Raw genomic sequence first — 21,516 nt, forward strand, 5'->3', positions numbered from 1 at the left:
AACTCAATTATTTGACACGGCACAATACCTCTAGGTTTATGGTGCCAGAGCAAAGCCTAAGATTCGGAACTTGACTTTCTGTTTATTTATACACAGACTTCGCAGCCGACTGTTTAGTGTACAGGACAATTGCGGGGCTAGCGCTACGATCCTACTGACACTAACAGTCTCTTCCGAGCCGGGACTCGAACCTACGTCGACTGGCTTGTTAAACCAGCATCGTACCTCGAGACCATCTGGTGCCAGATACAAAAAATAGAAAACACTACTGCTGTTGTTTATTGTTATCTTATAATCAATAACAATAACGTTTGCGTAAAAAAGTGAGCAAAAATTGCCGATTTTTCATGGCTTTACCTTTAATCGCACTGACGAAACTACTTATGCATAGTAACCCATGAGTTAGCAAAGAAAATATAGACAGCTCTATCAGTCAAACTCTAACTGTTATGGCGAAAAAAGTAAAGCTACTCCGTTCAGAAGTGTACGCGTTCAAAGAACGGTACCCCGCCGCGTCAAAAACGGACATCGTACGGCACTTTGTGGACGCCATCATCTTGACACAATTGAACAACGATCAGAGCATCCAAAGAAAGTTCGGTTCCGGACGGCCAACGAACCTGAGCGACTAGAAGCTTCAAAGGATGCTGCAGAGGAAGACCGAGGGAAAAGTGGATAAATCGCTGTGTGCACTTGGCCTGGAGGTTGGTGCATGCGGTAAAATAGTGAAAAAGTATCTGGAGAACATGGACATACATGTCAGGAAGCGGGAGTCCCGTCCACTGGTCTCGGAGCTGCAGGCAATGACGCAGCGACAGCGGTTGAATAAGATGGTCAAGTTGATTCTCCCGGCGAATCGCGACGTAGCAGTGGTGATGGACGACGAGACCTATGTCACCCTGGATGGCAACGACTGGCAGGGTACTTCGTATTTCACTTCTCCCACGAAGGAAGTGAGCTCCGAGGTGAAATTTATTTCAGACACCAAGTTCCTCAAGAAGGTGCTGCTGTGGCTGACAATCAGCAAGAAGGGGATGTCGAAGCCGCTCTTCTTTCGCTCCGGGCTGGCCATGAACGGGGAATTTATAGTACGAGGTGCCTGCCAGATGTTGCGTCGTTCATCAAGAAATACCATAAGGTATAAGACTCGGTGTTCTGTCCAGATTTAGCGTCGGCCCACTACTCGTAGCGATCGTTGGAGGAGATGGAGCGGCTGAATATCGATGTGATACCGAAGTCGGCGAATCCGCTCAACGTCCCCCAGCTGCGTCCCATCGAGAATTTCTGGGCAAACTTGAAGCGCAGGATCTATTCCAAATATTTTGTCGCGAAAACGGAGGAGGAATTAATAAAAAAACGAAGAAAGAGCTTAAAAACATGCCTACACGCATCTTTTCGTCCGCCATGGCGAATGTTCCGGTTAACTACCGGAAGGCCACTCGTAAGGGCGTAGAATTTTTTGCAAATAAGATAATATAATTACCATTAATGGGAAATTTATCCAACTCAATCATCTGTCTTAGATTTTTTTCATCACCATCTGAAAAAAGTCAATTTTTTACCGCAAACGTTATTACACAGTGCAACAAAAGTAACTTTTTCCCCCTCCCCTCAAAAGGGGGAGGATCATGTGAACACAAATTGTTATTTTATCTTTGAGTACCGCTTACACTCTTGATATTACATTAAACAGATTTCAAATAAGTTATTTCACGTCGAGATAATTGGGGAAAAATGGACATGTTACTGATATTTATGTGGATCAGACACCTACCAATCGATTCCTGGGACTTTTTTACTCAATATAAGACATAATTTGATTACCACCTCTAGATATTATCGCATCACCATTAATGCTCAGTCATACTCGATATTATTTTGCTTTGTGAAATATACTAAAACCATGCCAAAACCGTTTTCGTAGAATCACCGTTATGAGCTCCGGTTTTGTCCGATTTTAGATCTGTTTTTTTTTTTTAGATGGATAAGAAGATGCAAATATGTGGACAAACTTTTAGAATTTTGATATTTGGCTTTAAAACAAAATAGCGTCGAAAAACCATCGAAAATTTCCGATTTCTCAAAAATTCAAAATGGCGCCATACATAAAAGCCAAGGCGAAAAAATTGTTGCACTGTGTTATAATCAATATAGTTTGCTTGAGTGATGCTTATTCGACAATAAAATAGACTGATGAATAACTTTAACGAACAGTAATGCAATAGAATTTTACTCAAAGTTTAACGCCTTCATGAAGTATTTGCGAAAAGGTTAGAATTGAAAAAGAATTCTGTAGTGTTGATTGATTTTTACGGGGAGAGGGGTTCGGCACAGTAATGCGATGCTCTGACGAATCCCGCATCACATTGAGCTGAACATTTCTTGGATGAATTTCTTCGAAATGTATGAGCCTCCTGGGCGTCCGAATCACTTTCTTCCGAAGATCGACCAGTTTTCTTGTTAACCTTATCTAAATCCTTTTTATCACCGCCTACAGGTTGTCTGCTGCTAGTATTTTTTTTTTGTGTGGGTGTTGATCGGGTTGCTGTTTTCGGCATCTACTGATGGCTTCAGATAAGATTCTGCCGTTGATGTTGATGTGTTGTTATTCGTTATTCGATTTAAATAGGGTTTTTTATCAACGCAATGGTACTAGATTTACCGTTATGACACTGTAAATGACGTGGCACGAGACACATCACGCTGTACGGACTGTCCATGCGAAAAATTGTGTACAAAGATATGCATCCGTTCAAATGCATCTTCTCTGCACTTAACGCGCGCAATTGTTTACTTCTAAGAAACAGTTTTCCCACGTTTCATGTTTCATCAAAAGCACTTCCCCGTATTTCAACGTTTCTCTCTCGATGATTTTCGTACTGCACTGCGTTTAAAGGTCGCACGTTCGCACGTCTACGGCGTTATCCTCAATGTAGACCGGAATCAGGCAGTTGGTATGGTTATCACGAATGGCGTGCTCTGTTGCCTAATTTCGTTGTGCGAGCAACACGCAGTTTCTCACGTGACGCATATGTAGGCACGTCAGCTTCCCGACATCGACCTTCATTCCACGTTTCGACAACAGTTCGTCTTCTCGGAAAACGGCCGCACGGAACATTGCTGGAAATCAATCACGACCGTGTTGATTCGTGTTGAACTGTGGAACTTGCTGTTTCGATTCTACAAAACTTTTTTGTGCTTGCTTATCTTTCATTCTCCGCGCCCTTTCACAATCCTTATAAACTCTTTATCCAATTACTCGTGAATTTTTGATCAATCTACTGATTTCCGGAAAATTAGATAAATTCTTAACGAAATGTAGGTAATCGCAGTCACAATTTACTATTTTCTTATGCGTAATTTGCCTTTCGTGTTGCTTTTTTTTTGTTTAAGTCATTGACGTGAGCAAGCAACCATCGTCATGGTTGTGTGAGTTGTTGCTGTGTAAGAGGTTAGAAGATTTTCATATAATTTTTAGAATATAAAGCACTTGCATTATTTAAGCTATAATTTTGTACAGTTAACTGCAATCCAGTCTTTTCCTAGAAAGTCAATTAAAATACTATTCACAGTCATATCATAATGTGAAATAATATATTAGCAAATTTGGCTCTAAATATTGACGTATTTTTAAAAGCAAAGAGTTTAAAGAACGGAAGTTTACAATTAGGTGTTATAGGTATATGTGATATCATGAATTAGTACAGTGATTTTCGATATGAAATTGAACAACTTTTTGAATCAAATCTGAATTTGATGGTACCTACGCTTCCTCAGCTATTTAACTTTTTGTTCCTTCTCCACTTCTCTTACTAAAACAATAAAAACCAAAATCCTTCGATACAACCCAAAAAGCAATTTTCCTTTATGCATTCTAAAACCTGTACGCGATGCGATTGATTGATTAGATTTTCTTTCTTTCCACAGAATCAATTACGGTCCGGTAGAAACGCTTGCTTCCAAGCTAGTGGTAACTGGTTTAAAACCTTACAGGAACACAATATCCGGCGGTATTTCAATTAAAAATACCGCGTTTTCTTTACCTTCTAGTGTAGCTGGATAGATTGAGTTAAAAATGCAACCAGCGCTTCCAATAATCGAACAGTGCGGTTCCAGTTAAACACACACACACCCACACTCACGCCGAACGAAAAAAAACATGCAGAGCGCAATCATCAGCGGAATAGTTTTGCTGGTAAATTTGCAACTACACCTGCACATGGCAAACGGTGAGTAGAACTCTGAACTGTTTCACCTATTGAAACTCAATATCCCTGAACTTTGTTCCCCGTCTTACCACATTTTTACCATCATGGGTCGTGAAATAAAAAAAACTTTTTACTCTTTTAAGTAAAATTGCTACTTCCGCATAAAACCCGTTGGGCTAATTATTTTTACTAAAATTAAAATTTTAAACAACCAACCTTCTTGCCAGTTCGCATAAGTTAATCTACACCTCGGTGCTCCCGTCTCGCACTGTCGACATTGATAGGAACGACAGGACCACGACTACGTTGTCGACGGTGATATAAAATTCTTCATTCAAAACTTTTTCGCGCTCGCATTCGTGGTAGCAAGTTTTGGAGCTGCGGCTACTTCACCGCGTGGGGTGCGTACGACCAACCAGAGATGCTTGGCCGCTAAATGCCGCTACCCGGTGAATCGTTTATTAGTTTTTATGAACAGCGAAGATGGGCGCAAAGCGTCCAAGGCGCTTACTGGTAGTAAGTTGGGCGTGCACGACATAAATATTAAAGTATGATTAAATTTCGCAAAGCCAACCATTTTTGTCTCGAAAGTTGTGCTTTATTGCGGAAGAAGCTGAAATTTCTCTACGATTGTGACTCGCTTGGTTACTATTGAAATTCCAGTCAAGTGTTTCGATTCAATGAACTTAGATGGAAAAACAGTCTCGGTTTTCGTTCCCTTAAATTTTCTCAGCTAGGCAGGTCAGTTGTAAAGCTATAAAAAACAACGGTAAAGGTATAGCCAGGGTCGTCAAAATCACAGAGCCGAAATTCAATAAAAACGCAAGCCGAGAAGCAGATCGTTTGGATTTTCGTTATTATTTTTAATTTAAACATAAAAGAGCAACTACAACAATGAAATTTGTTTATGGTTTAACCTTAAACAAACCAATAAAAAAGAAATTCCCTGAAGCGTTCAACAATGATACTCAAAAGGCATATTCTTTTTTGCTCAATTGGGTAACTTTCTACAGGAGGGTCTTTTCATTTAGTTGAAATTTCAATAAAGTTTCATTAATTTACCGTTAATTACCTAAAGCTCAGACCTGCGTTGCGGTTTCAGATTTCAATACGAGCGAATTATGAAATGAATGCCTTCCACATATTTGTCAATATGCTTGAAATGAAAATTGGAATCGGTTTGATAACGGGTCATTAATGACGCTTTACTGTTCGATGGTTTATTTTGAGTCAATTTATAGTCATCGGGTGAGTATTATCAGTGTCGAATCCTCGAAATCGTTGAACTATGTGAAACAAATATAGTTCTGTCGTACATTCGTTTTATAGTGAGATCTTTCAAAATGGAAGCAAATTGAATGCAGTCGGGTATTAACAAATATTTTATTTTAGAATTATAAATTTATAAGTTATAAATTCGTTTTATGATTATTGAGTATTAAGTTCTAAGGTAAACATATCACTAAATAATTGTCACTGCCATCTAAGCTTTTCTTTACAAAATAAATTTTACATAATTTTCACTTGATTCTTCATATTACACATAAACGACTAAATTTCTTTTCGTCAACACAATTCTCCAAATCAATGACTATAGCATCAGAATACTCTGAAAAGCTGTGAAAAAATTACAGAAAAGTTAGCATTTTGTTAATATTAGTTTTAATGTAATTTGAATCTCAAGTCTCAAAAATATGAATAACATTACAGTAAATTTCACAAACCTGGCAGTAATCGGTAACAAAAAATATTATATTCATCATAATAATGATGATTAAAAACCTCGGCATACTTTGGACGCTATTCAGATGAAATCAAATGTGGCCAAACTACCAACCATCAATTGAGCCATTGAATAATTCATATCATTAGTCAAAAGATCATCTTCACTCTCTCCGATTGTCTGCAAAGCAGCGAACTACCAACTATCTATTGAAGCCATTAAATAATTTATATCATTACTCAAGAGATCCCATTTCACTCTTCTCGACTGCCGACAAATCCATATTTATCATTCATTAGTTTCAGTTTAATAAAACTCAAAATGCTGCTCTACTCTCTAAGCCTATTGGATCTGTTTGAACAAACTGTAAACCAACTGAAGCTCAAACTTAAATTTTTTTGCTTCTCAAGATTTTACCCCTTTTCGCCTCAGAAATAACTTCTGGTTACACCACTGCATCATACAAGTAAAATAAAGAAAAGAAGTATTTATTATATGTTCGTATGTTTCAGTATCTTTTGTGTGATTCGATTATCCGAAAAACTCGATAATTCGGAATGAAAAATTTTTTGATGTTCCCGATAATCGAGTCCGACCTATACTTTAATAAAACCGATTTATTTTTCATAATAAATTCATTATCAACGAAAAAAAATTAAATTAAAATAAATGGTTGTCCGCAACCAGCTTTCCGACTTAACTTAATCTTACTTACTAACGTATAGACCGTTCCGATGATTATAAATACACTTACGATCAACCGTCATTTCAAATAACGTGCAGTATTCAACCAAACGTTGGCTGCGTCCTGTTGTTTACATTCAAAAGAAACAGATGCTGTCATTTTTTCTAACATTTAGTGCGAAATTTTGAAAATGCGTGGCCTTTCTCCCGAGCAAAGAAAGCGAATTGTGCACAAATGGGGCACCGTGAATGGTCTTTCTATAAGAAAATTAGCCAGAGAAGAAGGTATAAGTGTCGGAGCAGTTCAAACCGCATTTCAAACCGAATTGTGAAGAGTGCACATTTACTGATGCCCCAAGACGTGGTAGAAAACCCGGGCCTGTTGATCCCACAATGGACAAAAAGGTTAAGGAATACTACAAGCGGCATCCTTCAGTGTCAGTACGAGATGTGGCGAGAAAGCTTGGAACCTCGGCGAGTAACGTTATGCGTGCCAAGGGATGAATGGGTCTGCAGACCCGTCGAAAGCAGAAGCAGCCAAAATGAAATCCAAAACAAGCTGAATCTGTGAAACTGAGAGCTCGGAAGCTTTATGACAACTTTCTGACCAAAAAAATGGGGTGTGTTATCATGAATGACGAAACCTACATAAAACTGGACTATAAGACTCTGCCAGGACCGCAACTTTATACATCACCGAAGGGAAAGGATGTCCCTGGACCAGTGAAAGCCATTTACACGGAAAAATTCGGCAAGAAGGTAATGGTTTGGCAGGCCATTTGTGAATATGGGAAAATATCTCGTCCATTCATTACGAATGACACAATGAATAGTATAATTTACGTGAAAGATTGTTTGCAGAAAAGGTTGTTACCCATGGTTAGGCAGCATAACAATCCTCCAATCTTTTGGCCCGATCTTGATTCCTGCCATTACTCTAAGGATGCACTAGGGTGGTATAAAACAAATAATGTCACATGTGTCCCAAAGGAGATGAATCCTTCAAACTGCCCTGAAATTCGCCCTATTGAAACTTTTTAGGCTTTGACCAAAGCAAAACTGAGGAAATATGTCAAACCAGCGGACAATGTTGGAAAATTTAATAAAGATTGGCTTAAAGTGGTAAAAATGGTCGGAGACCACACTGTGCAAAAGCTTGTGAGTAGTGTTAAGAGAAAAGTTAGAGAACTCGCATCTCCTACGAAAAATAATCCCAACTTGAATTGAAACTGGAAAGAAAACACTTATTATCTATATTTCAGAATAAAATGACCCAAAAAATCCTGTATTTTTTGTTTTATTCAAGAAAGAAGATGTATTTATAATTTTCGGAACAGTCTATACTTGTTGGCTAATGGACCGTTCACCGGTCTAGGGCCGAACGAGTTTGATCTCCTCGTACACCAGCAGATCGTGCACCTTCTTTCACCGCGCACATTCGCCGCGTCCGAGGCATACCACGAAGTCGAAGGCCTCTTCCTGGTTCTCTACTGAAGATAGTTTTGGCGGGCTCTCTCGTCAGGCATTCCGGCCACATGTCCAGCCTACTGAAGCCTATATCAGCATGTTTGTATACCTGGTACAACTCGTGATTCATACGTCTGCGCTACACTCCGTCTTCCTCGTCGATCAGTTTTCCTTCGGCGTCCATGCTTCATGTCTGTAAAGGGCCACCGGGAGTGTCAGCGTTCTATACAGCGCTAGTTAACTTTATCATGATGTTGAAACTAAAACGTTGTACCTACACTTCAACCTTCCGAATGTACAGGATACGGCAGGTAAATATGCGAAAATGTATGAACTTCACTACTAGGTTAATTTGTGTAACCAATGGCTTACATCTGTTAACAGTATATTTGGTTAAGTATAAAGTTAAGTGATGCATCAAAACTCGGTATTATTTCATTGAAAATTTGTGAGAATGTACGCCAAAGTTCGCTGTTCGTCCAAAAGACACAGAGGGAGGTTTCAAGGGTGTATAACGTCATTTGGTCACATTTTTTTTTGCATCAAAACGTCTCTACAAGATGGTCCTAAGCAGTGAAAACTGGGAAGTGGAGGTCCGCAATTTACACGTACGCTAAATGTGGTCAAATTGATCCGCACAAAGATTCCTTATAGTACGTTCTATCAGGAAACTTGCCAATGAAGCCAATACTTACTTTACTTCACTTTGTTGGCTAACGGACCGTTCACCGGCCTGGGGCCGAACGAATTAGAGATGTCCAGCTTCTTCTGTCTTGGGCAGCCGCTCTCCAGTCTCCTCGTACACCAGCAGATCGTGCATCTTCTTCCACCGCGCACATCCACCGCGTGCGAGGCCTACCACGGAGTCGACGGCCTCTTCCTGGTTCTCTACTGTAGGTAGACTTGGCGGCTCTCTCGTCAGGCATCCTGGCTACATGTCCAGCCCACTGAAGCCTGCCCCGCTGTATTACCTTCACTATGTCAGCATGTTTGTATACCTGGCATAACTCGTGGTTCATGCGCCTGCGCCACACTCCATCTTCTAGTTTACTGCCAAGTATCGATCGCAGAACTTTACGCTCAAAAACTCCGAGCACTCATCGATCAACTTCCTTCAGCGTCCATGCTTCATGTCCGTAAAGGGCCACCGGGAGTATCAGCGTCCTATACAGCGCTAGTTTTGTGCGAGTTTGCAAACCACGGGACCTTAGCTGGTTACGTAGTCCGTAGAAGGCCCTGTTCGCACCTGCAACTCGTCGTTTCACTTCACGGCTCATATCGTTGTCACATTTCATAAGCGTACCAAGATAAAGAATTCGTCAACCACTTCAAATCGTTCCCCATCTATCTCTACCTCAGCACCAACACCACGGGGACTCCCACGCTTTCTGCCAGCTACCATGTACTTCGTTTTGGCAGAGCTAATGACTAGTCCTAATCTCGCTGCTTCTCTCTTGAAAGATACGAAGGCCTCCTCCACGGCCTTACGGTTGATACCGATGATATCGATGTCGTCCGCAAAACCAAGAAGCATGTGAGATTTCGTGATGATCGTTTCTTTCCACGTCTGCTCTTCGTACTGCACCCTCAAGAGCGATGTTGAACAGTAAGTTGGAGAGCGCATCCCACTGCTTAAGTCCATCCAACGTTAGGAACGCGGCTGATGTCTCGCCAGCTATCCGCACACACGATTTTGATCCCTCCAGTGTCATACGACTCAGCCTAATTAGTTTCGTAGGGAAACCGTGTTCCAGCATGATCTGCCACAGCTCGTTTCTTTTCACTGAGTCGTATGCCGCCCTGAAGTCAGACTAGAAGACAGATGGTGAGTCGGTAAGTTGTACTCCCGGAACTTATCGAGGATCTGTCGCAGGGTGAAAATTTGATCCGTCGTGGAACGCCCCTGTCGAAAACCAGCCTGGTTTTCGCTAACAAAGGATTCCGTTAACGGTCTCAATCTGAAGAACAGGATACGGGAGAGCACTTTATATGCGGTGTTGAGCAACGTTATGCCTCGATAGTTGCCACAACCCAATCGATGGCCCTTCTTATAGATAGGGCATATGAGGCCTTCCAACCAGTTGTTCGGCATTTGTTCATCCACCCAGATCTTTAGTATTACCTGGTGGAACGCATAGTACAGCCGCTCGCTTCCCGCTTTTAGAAGTTTGGCCGGGATACCGTCCTTTCCAGCGGCCTTGCCACTTTTCAGCTCATCAATCAACCTGTACCTCCTGATTCTACCAATGAACAGTTTGTACCTCCTGATTCTACCATCAAGGAACTTAAAATTTTAAAGTTGGGCTTTTGGCTAATATGTGATAATAATTTATTCTAATCTTTTCTGTTTAATTCAAGCGTTTTAAACCATTATTTCAACTGTTGGTTTTAGCTAGCTTTCAGAGACGCTTTTCAACCATTTTGAGCTAGATTTGGAATTAATTCTTTTTTATTCTTTCAAACCTTTCGAAGTGTTCTAAGATGTTTCCAGCTACATTTCTTAGAGTTTTTATGCATTTCAAATTTGATTTTATATGTTTTTTTTTTCTTGAGTTTGGTATTTTTTATGCCATTTCCCTGGTTTATAGAGTATTTCTCTGCTCTTTCGAGCGTTTTTTTTTTTCAATTTGAAATTAATTTTTGTTGTGAACACCGAACTTGGCATAGGAGTTCCTTTTACGGAGAATGTGGTCCTAGTTGTATTGGAAAGGGGGGAAGGTAGGGGATGTAGAAGAAGGACAGGGTCACAAATGAAGATTTTGTTTGCATTTTGGTATCTCTTTGAACGAATTCGATGAATTTTGGGCCCTTGATCACTTCTGGAGGCCAGCAGCTACTTAATGATGTTCGACGTCATTTTCAAATCAAACTAAAATATTTTGAATCTCCAAAATAGTGTTATTACCGGAATTTGATGTCCGATGACACTTTGAAATTCAAGATGGCTACCTCCGGCTTCTAAAAATCAGCGAAAACGACTATTCACTGCAATATGCATATTTTCGAAATCGGGATGCGGTTCAATGACCAAATATCGATGTTGTACGCTATATTCAAATTCAAGATGGTGATTTTAGGTTTTATGAGAGCTGGGTAAACTTGTGGCTATTTCCGGATCAACCTTGACGCCGAGAAACAGAAAATTGATGTCTTACATCATTTTAAAATTTAATTCACGATTTCTGTTTCGTGTAAAACCATATTGATGTATCTAGAACCGGGACTACACTCAGAAAATGAAAATCTATGATTAGGCTGGTGTCTTCTGGTAAGCTATAAAAAACTGATAAAAATTTTGCACTAGCACATTTTCCTACGAAATGGAAAAATGCCAAAATCACTCCAATTTTAAAACCCGAAAAGAATCCAGCTGAGGCATCAAGTTATCGACCAATTAGTTTACTTTCCTCTATTAGCAAACTTTTTGAAAGGATAATTCTTAATAGAATGATAACACATATTAATGAGAACTCAATTTTTGCAAATGAGCAGTTTGGTTTTCGCTATGGGCATTCCACTACTCATCAGTTACTTAGAGTAACAAATATGATTCGAACTAATAAATCTGAAGGCTATTCGCCTGGAGCTGCTCTTCTAGATATAGAAAAGGCATTCGACAGTGTTTGGCATAAAGGTTTAATAGCTAAAATGTCAAATTTCAGTTTTCCGCTTTACCTCACAACAATGATAAAAAGTTATTTAACTGACCACACTCTCCAGGTTAACTATCTAAATGGTAAATCTAATAGATTGCCTGTTAGTGCTGGTGTTCCTCTGGGGAGTATCTTGGGCCCAATCTTATATAACATTTTTACTTCTGATCTTCCTGATTTACCACCAGGTTGTGAGAAATCTCTGTTTTGTGACGATACAAGCATTTCCGCAAAAGGAAAAAGCCTTCGTGTTATATGCAGTCGGCTTCAAAAAAGTTTAGATATATTTTCTTCATACTTACAAAAATGGAAGATTTCCCCTTATGCTTCTAAAACACAGTTAATTATTTTTCCTCATAAGCCAAGAGTTTCATTTCTCAAACCCACCCATAACCACGTTATTAAGATGAACGGTGTGGTCTTAAATTGGTCTAATCAAGTTAAATACTTAGGGCTAATTTATGATAAGAATCTTACTTTCAAGGAGCACATTGAAAATATCCAGTCAAAGTGCAATAAGTATATCAAATGTTTATATCCTCTTATCAACAGGAATTCTAGACTTTGTCTCATGAATAAACTGTTAATTTACAAACAAATATTTAGACCAGCAATGTTATATGCAGTTCCCATCTGGACAAGTTGTTGTGCAACCAGGAAGAAGACACTTCAAAGGATTCAGAATTAACTTTTGAAAATGATTTTGAAGCGTCCTCCCTGGTTTAGCACGAACGAGCTACATAGGCTCACTAATGTAGAAACATTAGAAAATATGTCAAGCTAAATTATCAGCAAATTCCGACAAAAATCGTTGCAATCCTCAATTGCAACGATTAGCTCACTTTATTGTCAGTAAGATAGTTTTAAGTTTATTTTAAGTTTATTTTAAGATTCGTTTTATTCCTTTTATTCCTTTTTTTTTGACAAGTAGGTTTAATAATTTTCCTACAATTACATTATCTTAACTGCGAAAGCTAATAACATTCAATAATACTAAAAAGCGTACAAATATATATAATAGTGTTGAAATATCACCATTTGTGGCAGAACACCCAATACTAGTTCTGAATAGATATTTTAGTACATAAATAAATCATTACAAACTCCCCCCCCCCCCCCCCTATAAAAAAATAAATTAAAAAAAACTGATAAAAATGTCAAATACTCCCTAATTATCACATTTTTAGAACCGATATGACGCCTTGAAAACGCGAAAAGCTAGGAACAACACCTAGAGCCTGTAGAATAAATAAATGATAAAGCTGATGCAGACAATTTTGCCACACCATTTAAGCAAATACTTGAAAATAGGATTTTATTCGATGAAATGACATCTTGGAGTATTCTGCACACAAAAATATTCAATCGATGACTATGGCTATAACTATTAGCTATTTTAGAAATATCTAAAGCGGGTAACGTTGCTGTTTGCAGGTAAAATCGGCTTTCATGCAAATATTTCCAAATAAGTATTTCGAAACATCCAATCTGCTTCGATCGGTTTTCTTATCGATCGCCTTCTGGAGTGATAAGTTGGAACGAAGAAGAGGAGATGGAGTTAATGGGTTAATTAGAAGAGAGAGAACTAAAAAGGTAGAAAGATGAAGAAAAAACCCCTTTTTCATTAGCACTTTATTATTTGTTGAAACAGATTCGCCAAAAAAAATTCAGAAAAAATTACATTATGATAATTTCTGCTGGATGCATTGTTCATCCTAAATAAAAAAATTGGGTACACAATTTGGTTTCACATTTTGCACACAGTGGCTAAACTTACAATAAAATTCAATAGCATCCTATGGGACCACTACACCTTTCATTTGAAACTTATTTTGTGAAAATCGGTCCTGCAATCTCTGAGAGAAATGAAATAGCTCAAACAGCCTCTGGAAAATATTTGCATAACTTTTGAACCATATATTTATTCATTATGAAATTTTTAAGTTAAAGTTTTTGGAGACCGTTTTATTTATTTATTTATTTATTTACAAACTACTAACAGGCAGAAATAACCCTAGTGGTTACTAAAACTTTAATAAACTAATACATCAATACAATAAACTACCCGGACGAACACATACGATTCGCATAGATTCTCTAAGATCCCTCACATTGGATTCCTGAGCGTCCTTGAGAAGGATTCCTGAAAAAGAATCCTCAGGAATGCCCTGTATATGGCTCTAGGATTCTTGAATAAGAATCGTGAGTGGGAATCCTCCGGATCGTGTTTGCGATTCCTTTCACGATTCCGTCACCGAGTTATAGGTATCCTGGGGATGGATTCTCTGCGTGTTAGAAAGGGTGCTGAACATTGAAACAAATTTAGACATAATGACGCGGGCAGACAGATGAAAATCAAACACTTCCCGGACGAACACATTAGATTCGCATGGATTCCATAGGATTCCTCTCATTGGAATCGTGAAGCGTCCTCGATAAGGAATCTTGAAAAAAAGAATCCTCAAGAAGGCGCAGTCTATAGGGCTAGGATTCCTGAATGAGAATCGTGTAATGAGAATCCTCCAGATTCCCTAGGATTCCTCACATTGGAATCGTGAATCGTCCTTGATAGGGAATCCTGAAAAGGAATCCTCAAGACTGCCCTGTCTATGGGGTTAGGATTCTTGAATGAGAATCGTGTAATGAGAATCCGTCGGATTGCCTAGGATTCCTCACAAAGAAATCGTGAAGCATCCTTGATGAGGAATTCTGAAAAAGTAATCCTCAGAAATGCCCTGTCTATATGGTGCTAGGATTCTTGAATGAGAATCGTGTTTTAAGAATCCTTCAGATTCCCTAGGATTCCTCACATTGGAATCGTGAATCGTCCTTGATAAGGAATCCTGAAAAGGAATCCTCAAGACTGCTCTGTCTATTGGGTTAGGATTCTTGAATGAGAATCGTGTAATGAGAATTTTTCGGATTCCCTAGGATTCCTCACATTGAAATCGTGAAGCATCCTCGATGAAAAATTCTGAAAAAAGAATGCCCTGTCTATGGGGCTAGGATTCTTGAAGGAGAATCGTGTTAGGAGAATTCTTGGGATACGAACCCTTTCACTTCAACCGTTATGTGCTACGGGGTTCATGGGTACCCCAAATTAAAGTACTTGTTACTTCTGCAATTTTCATTCGATACTTGATACATGATTTGATACTTGTAGCACCATATTTGAACAGAATCTTACAATTAATGGTTCAAAGTTCTTAAAATTACTTCCACAGGCCATTTGTTAGCTTTTGAGTGTTTAAGTAATATGGCTTTCAAATGGTCCTACTGGAATAGATTCCAGAGGGGCTTCTATTGCCGATAGAAACCATTAAATAAAACAACCGGGAGGACCGGGATGATGCGCCGAAATCGGAAAACGACCTCAGACGCCACTTTGATTTCCTTAATGGTGACTTCCGGTGTCTGAAAAATAACAAAATCTGACCGAATATCTCTCAAAATGAGTATTTCCGGATGCGTAATGATGCCCAGAGACCGGAATTCAATCCAGACGCAATTTTGAATTCAATATAGTGACTTCCGGTTTCTGAGAAAAGGTCTAAAATGGTCGAATATCACCCGATATGGGTTTCCGCGGAATCGGGATGATACCCAGAGACCGAAAAACGACCCAGGCGCCATTTTGGATTCCAAAATGTCGTCTGGAATCTTTTTCCGTTCTCTGGGCATCATTCCGAATCCGGAAATACTCATATTGGGAGGTATTCGGCCAGATATTTATATTTCCCAGAGTCCGGAAGTCACCATTTCATAACTCAAAATGGCGTCTGAGGTCGTTTTCCGGTCTGGGGGCATCATCCCGGTTCCGAATTTGCCAATATTGGATGGTATTTGACCTTGTTCTATTTGATTGTTTTTATGGTCACTAGAAGCGCCAGTGGAATCTATTCCGGAAGGACCAAAATACCCTCAACCATACAAATGGCCTGTTAGAGTAATTTGAGATATCTTGAACCAATAATTGTTAGATTTTGTCCAAATATTCATGAAATTCCTTAGTTTTCGGAGTATTGGATTCCCGGGAATGAGAGAATTCTTGGGCACCGCTGACACTAATTTGAAAGTAGATAGGTTACTGGATCTTTTGGTGCCATCAAAATTAAATGAAAATCACAAGAATTTTCAAGATATAAAAATTTTGAGCACAAATCGGTTAAAGTCAAAGGTTTCGTATCCGAAGAATTCTCATAACACGATTTTCACTCAAGAATCCCAGTCCCATAAAAGGAAAGAAAATTTATTTATTTATTTCGTCAATCATATATGTAGACTGGTTACAATAATTTCTAAACTATACACGAACATAAAACAGATTAATTTTGTGTCCTAAGCCTCAAGGACTTGAAATACTGTTTTAGTTTATACCGGGACATCGTAAAGTCAATGGCTTCGCAGTGTTGATTATAAGAATTCATCATACTATTTATAGGTCCATTTTTTGCGTATTCCGTACGATGATGGTTAAGAGCAAATAAACTACGGTGTCGAAGTTGTCGAATGGGTGCATAAAAGTTCAATTTAGAGTAGTACTGCTGAGTCAACGTTCTGCGAAACGATATCGTTTACAAATGAAGCCATCGCGTACTCTCGCCGTTCTTTTAATGTTTGAATGTCAATCAACATGCAGCGTGCTTCATATGACGGAAGACGATGTGCGGTCCAACCTAGCTTACGAAGAGCATATAGTGGAAATTGCTTTTGTACTGATTCTATTCTTTCTTCATGTACGCCAGGACGAGGAGACCACACAATGCTACAGTATTCCAGTATTGACCTCACATAGGCAATATACAAAGTTCTGATAGTGTACGGGTCTTGAAAATTGTAGCAGAAGCGTTTGATGAACCCTAACATGTTGTTTGCCTTGTGTATGATAGTGTTATAGTGGTCGATGAAATTAAGTTTAGAATCTAAGATTATTCCTAAATCCCTAACTTTATCACATTTCTTCACATTCTGATCCCCTAATGCAATTACAATTTTGGGCGTTGTTAGTTTTCTGCTAAAGGATATTACATTGCATTTTTTTACATTTAATTCAAGTAGGCTTTTCTTACACCAGATGTAAAATGTGTGGATTTCATTCTGAAATACATTGATGTCTTCTTGACTTTTATTTCCAAAAACAGCTTCATGTCGTCGGCATATATTAGAACTTTAATATTTTTGAGGATGAAGGATATGTCGTTTACGTACAAAATAAAAAGAAGTGGTCCTAAGTGGGAGCCTTGGGGAACACCTGAAGTAACTGGGATTCGACTTTTTTCAATAAATTTTATTATTTGTTGCCTGTTTGTTAAATATGATTCAAGCCACTCCAGGAGACCAGACACAATTCTAATTTTTTGCAGTTTAAAAAGTAGCATTGGTATGTCAATACGATCAAATGCTTTGCTAAAGTCAGTATAAAGAGCTTCAACATGGTTCCCATTATCCATTGCATTCAATGAGTAATCTATGAATTCAAGTAAATTTGTGGATGTAGAGCGGCCTTTGAAGAAGCCGTGTTGTTTGTCAGTTATTCGATTTTTGACTTGAGCAAATATCTTTTCATTGACAATTGCCTTAAAGAGTTTAGGTATGCAAGAGATAATAGCGATTCCACGATAATTACGTATGCCAGATTTACGCCCAGATTTGAAAATAGGCACTAAAAATGAGCTTTTCCATATATTTCCATATATTTTTTCCATATATATGACTCCAGTATCCAACGACATATTGAACAGCCAGAACAAAGGAGATGTAAGTTCCTTCGAAAGATTTTTCATGAGTGCTGGAGGTATTCCGTCAGGTCCAGGTCCTTTGGAAGGGTCTAAATTTCTCAGACCCTGCAAAACATCCTGTACCTGAAGTTGGTTGACACCAATGTTTCTTGGATATTCTGGATAAAATGCAAAATAATCGCGGTCGCGATTTTCTTCGGAAAATGTGGTATAGATTTCCTGGAAAAATTTTGCAAAGAGATTGCAATTTTTCTCCGAGTTATCACCAACATGTTCATCGAGTTGCATTATTGATGGAAAATTGTCTGATTTTAGTTATGTTTTGACGTAATTGAAGAAGTTCTTTGGACAAGACTTAATTTCTAGTTCAGTTTTTGCATTGAATTCTTCAAATGCATCACTGATTGCAAAGTTCAGTTGATCACATATTTCCAAGTAAATTGCTAGATTTTCACTGCTATTGTGTTTTTTGAAAATTTTGTGGGCTTTTTGTTTGCGGTTTTTTAAATTTTTTTATTTGTTTGTTAAACCAGACTGGATGTTTAGTGTTAGCGTGGCGTCGTTTTTTCTTCAATGGAATCTCTTGAGAGATGATGTTGTACAGAATTTTGTAAAAGACGCTAACAGATGATTCGACATTTCCTTCATCTCTAAAAATTTGTTGCCAATTGACACAGTTTAATTTGTTTTTAATATTTGCATAGTTCGCGAGTTTGAAATCAAGGACTTCCTCATACTCACAGTCGTTGGGTCTTTGATATTCATGTAGAAATAAAGAATATTCAATTGCTGTGTGAAAATTTTCGTTTTTCCACAGTGGGTTAACTGATTCGGTCACACATAAATTTTCATGGATATTCGTTAAGAGTAGGTCCAAATAGCAATTTTCACGGTTTCTTACATGGTTAATCTGGTTCAAACCTAGTTTAGCGATTTCGTCAAACATGAAGTGCAAAGTGATGTTATCTCCAACGACTGGGAGTAGGATGCTGTCGTTTTCAGGGTCCAAGATGAAGTCAGCGGTGTTTTGATTAAAGTCCCCATAGATGTGAACTTTCACTTCTGGAGGTAGTTCAGATAAAAATTTTTCTGCGCAATTAAAAAACTTTTCATACGTAATTTTATTAGCGTTATGTGGAGGAAAGTACACAGAGGCGAATACGTGTGTTTCACCTGCTATGTGCGATTTTATCCAAATGTGCTCGAATTCTTTGAATTTAGGTGCAGCAACAGTTTCTGAATTAAAATTCACAGAGACCGCTATGAGGACTCCTCCGCCTGACTTCTTTTCGGATTCTTGAAGATTCCTGTCATTCCTGAATACATTAAACATATTTCCAAAAATTTCTTCACTTTTGACACTTTCATCCCAGTTTGTTTCAGTCGCCAATATGACTGAAAAAAATGAGCCTAAAAGATTGTTGTAAATTTGTTTCATTTTGGCTGGGCCTTTCATGCGATTGAAATTTCGACAATAAACCAAAATTTCAGTCGCATTTTGTGTTGGTGAAGAAATTTTTGGGGATATGGTGGTTGACGATGTTTGAGGGTTGGTGAGTGTTACCTGTAAATCTTCTTCTTTCTCATCGAAAGGGGTCGTTATTTCCGAAAACTCGGTTTGTAAAATTTGTCGGTGCTTTCTCTTAGTTGTTGTAGGCGGTGTGTTCGTTCACTGGATAACGATGTCCGATGAGACTGCAGGTCTGCTAAAGCGTCATCGCGTGATATTCCCAGTTCTTCATGAACGTCCAGGAAAATTTCACGTAGCAGGTTTAAGTCAGACCGATGCACTAATTTTGGTGATTCCTCGAATGCATACCGTTATTGGCTGATCATGCAGGAAAGCAAGGAAAGTTTGTACCGTATCCATAATTTTGTGATCACGCAGCCGCGCTTTCAGATAGCGTTTGTCAACAGCAGCGGATTGCTCCGTTAGTCTGACAATCGGTGGACGCATAGGATCTAGCAGCGGAGCAGTATTTTCCGGTTCTGACTGTGAAGTAGTGCTCTGTGTTGTACCTTTTACAGATCGATACGGGTTGATAGCTTCTCCTTTCCTGAAGTTGATGAGTTTTGGAGCAGAAAGTGCAGCTATCGGATGGTCGGTTGATGAGGGTGGCCCGGCGAATTGAACTTTTGCTGTGGCTAGTAATTCTTTGTCTGATGCGTTGATACGTTGATAGTTTTGCGTACCGCTGTGCTGGTTGTTTTGTTTACTGGTATGAGTGATATGTTGTTTTCTTTTTTTACTGTTTCTTTTGGCTTTTTCGGCAGCTTTTTCTTGTAGTCTTCGAGACCGTTGCTTGGCATCATAAGTGGACCAGTCCTGCTTCCATTGCCATTTGTTACCCAGAAATCTCCATCCTGGAGATGTGTGGTCCGCTTTCGGGTAGTAAGATTTTTCAGCTAGTTCTTCCTGAAGATTTTTTTGAGGTTTTGTACTGCATGTGTTGGTCACCTGAAGATTGGAGACAGTCCCTGAGACAAATCTCACCTCCTCGAGTATTTCAGTAAGTTTTGAGTCGTTATTCGTATGAGGTTTCAATGACCCAGCCTCTGCGATTGAACTAATAAAATTGCTAGTCAGGCTTGAGAGCCGTTCGTCAAAATATTTATGTATTTTTTGTGGCATCGTTGAAAACGACTCGCTGATGCCGGTCAATGTCGTGTGTAATTTATTGTCACACGACACGACATATACAAGGTATTCTTGAGGATTCTTTCGTCAGGATTTCTTATTGCGGACGCTTTACGTTTCCAATGTGAGGAATCCTAGGGAATCTATGCGAAACCTATGGGTGCGACTAACGTATATATGAGTTTATTCTAACCGGGACGTCAGTCATGTCGTATAGTTTGTCCTTGTTAGAGTCAGTTGTTCGAATTTGTAATTCTGTTCGCATATTCAAAGAAGTTTGTTCGCATTTTACTAGGTCGGAGCAATATCGGCTTGATGCTAGAAGGACGCAAGGTCCATGTACAGTCGCAGTGTTCAGTTTACTTTGGTGATACCTATATATATTCGATTTCTGGTTTTTCTGAATCATATCATTCGAGGTTCAGATCATAGGAAGCCAAAAAAAGGGGAATCTAGTTTGGCTAAAATATAATAAATTTTACATTGAACGTCTTAGTAGAATATAATTAGATATTGAGAATATGCAATGTTTCCGTTCAATACTACTAGTACTACAATCTAATACCGCGAAAGTCATTTTCATTTGTAAACCATCAGTTACACGATTGTTTGGTCAATATCAATTCCAGACATAGGTTTTGTATACTTCTAAAGTAAAATTACCAAGTTACAGAATTAAATTAGTAAGTAGAACACTCTGAGAAAGAAATAAATAACTTTCTCAGAAACGCAATTTGATCTAAAATGGGAGCAAGTTTACCGTCGCTCGTGATGAGTATAATATTCTTTATGATGTTGGTTAGATTCTTCAATTTCATCTGGAAAAGAAATAGACACATTACGGCACGTTTTCCTCAGTCTTATGCCATACACTCAGTTTTTTTACGCTGGGAATACGTACCTCGTAAAAAACCACGTAAAATACGCGGAAATCAAATCTGCGTTGAAGAACCGCGGTAATTCGAAATCCCGCGTAAGAAACATGGTTGATTCGAAAATGCGTCTAAAAATACGCGTTCATTCAAAATACCGCGTAAAAAATATCGTAAAAAACCGCGTAAAAATATTCTGTACGGATCGCAGAGACGATTCCTCTCACGATTCTGTCGCCGAGTAGCCGAGATTCCTAAATTTGGATTCTTGAGGTTTTCCATAAGCGATTCGAACAGATTCTGTCCGTATCGCAGAAACGATTCTTTTCACGATTCATTTGGATTCTGTAGGATTCTTGAGAAGGTTCTCCATGTGCGATTCTTATAGGTTCTGTCCGTATCGCAGAAACGATTCCTCTCACGATTCGTTTGGATTGTTGAGGATTCTTGAAAAGGTTTTCCGTATGCGATTCGCACAGATTCTGTACGTATCGCAGAAACGATTCCTCTCGCGATTCCGTCACCGAGTTATA

The 21,516-nt window shown here is 38.8% G+C and overlaps 1 protein-coding gene across 2 annotated transcripts in view; it reads left to right on the forward strand.

The window, feature by feature from the left end:
• LOC129727694 (zwei Ig domain protein zig-8-like) overlaps window positions 1–21,516 on the forward strand; it is a 116,690-nt gene that overhangs the window by 21,081 nt on the left and 74,093 nt on the right. Inside the window, exons 2-3 of one of the 2 annotated variants that reach the window (XM_055685748.1) lie at window positions 3,928–3,977; window positions 4,051–4,229. In XM_055685748.1, coding sequence (XP_055541723.1) covers window positions 4,160–4,229 — 70 coding nt within the window. In that variant the 5' untranslated portion in view covers window positions 3,928–3,977; window positions 4,051–4,159. The remainder of the gene's footprint in view (window positions 1–3,927; window positions 3,978–4,050; window positions 4,230–21,516) is intronic. The other variant, XM_055685749.1, reaches the window with a different exon arrangement.

Source organism: Wyeomyia smithii, chromosome 3, assembly GCF_029784165.1.
Source record: "Wyeomyia smithii strain HCP4-BCI-WySm-NY-G18 chromosome 3, ASM2978416v1, whole genome shotgun sequence".
NCBI classification, from domain to species: Eukaryota; Metazoa; Arthropoda; class Insecta; order Diptera; family Culicidae; genus Wyeomyia; species Wyeomyia smithii.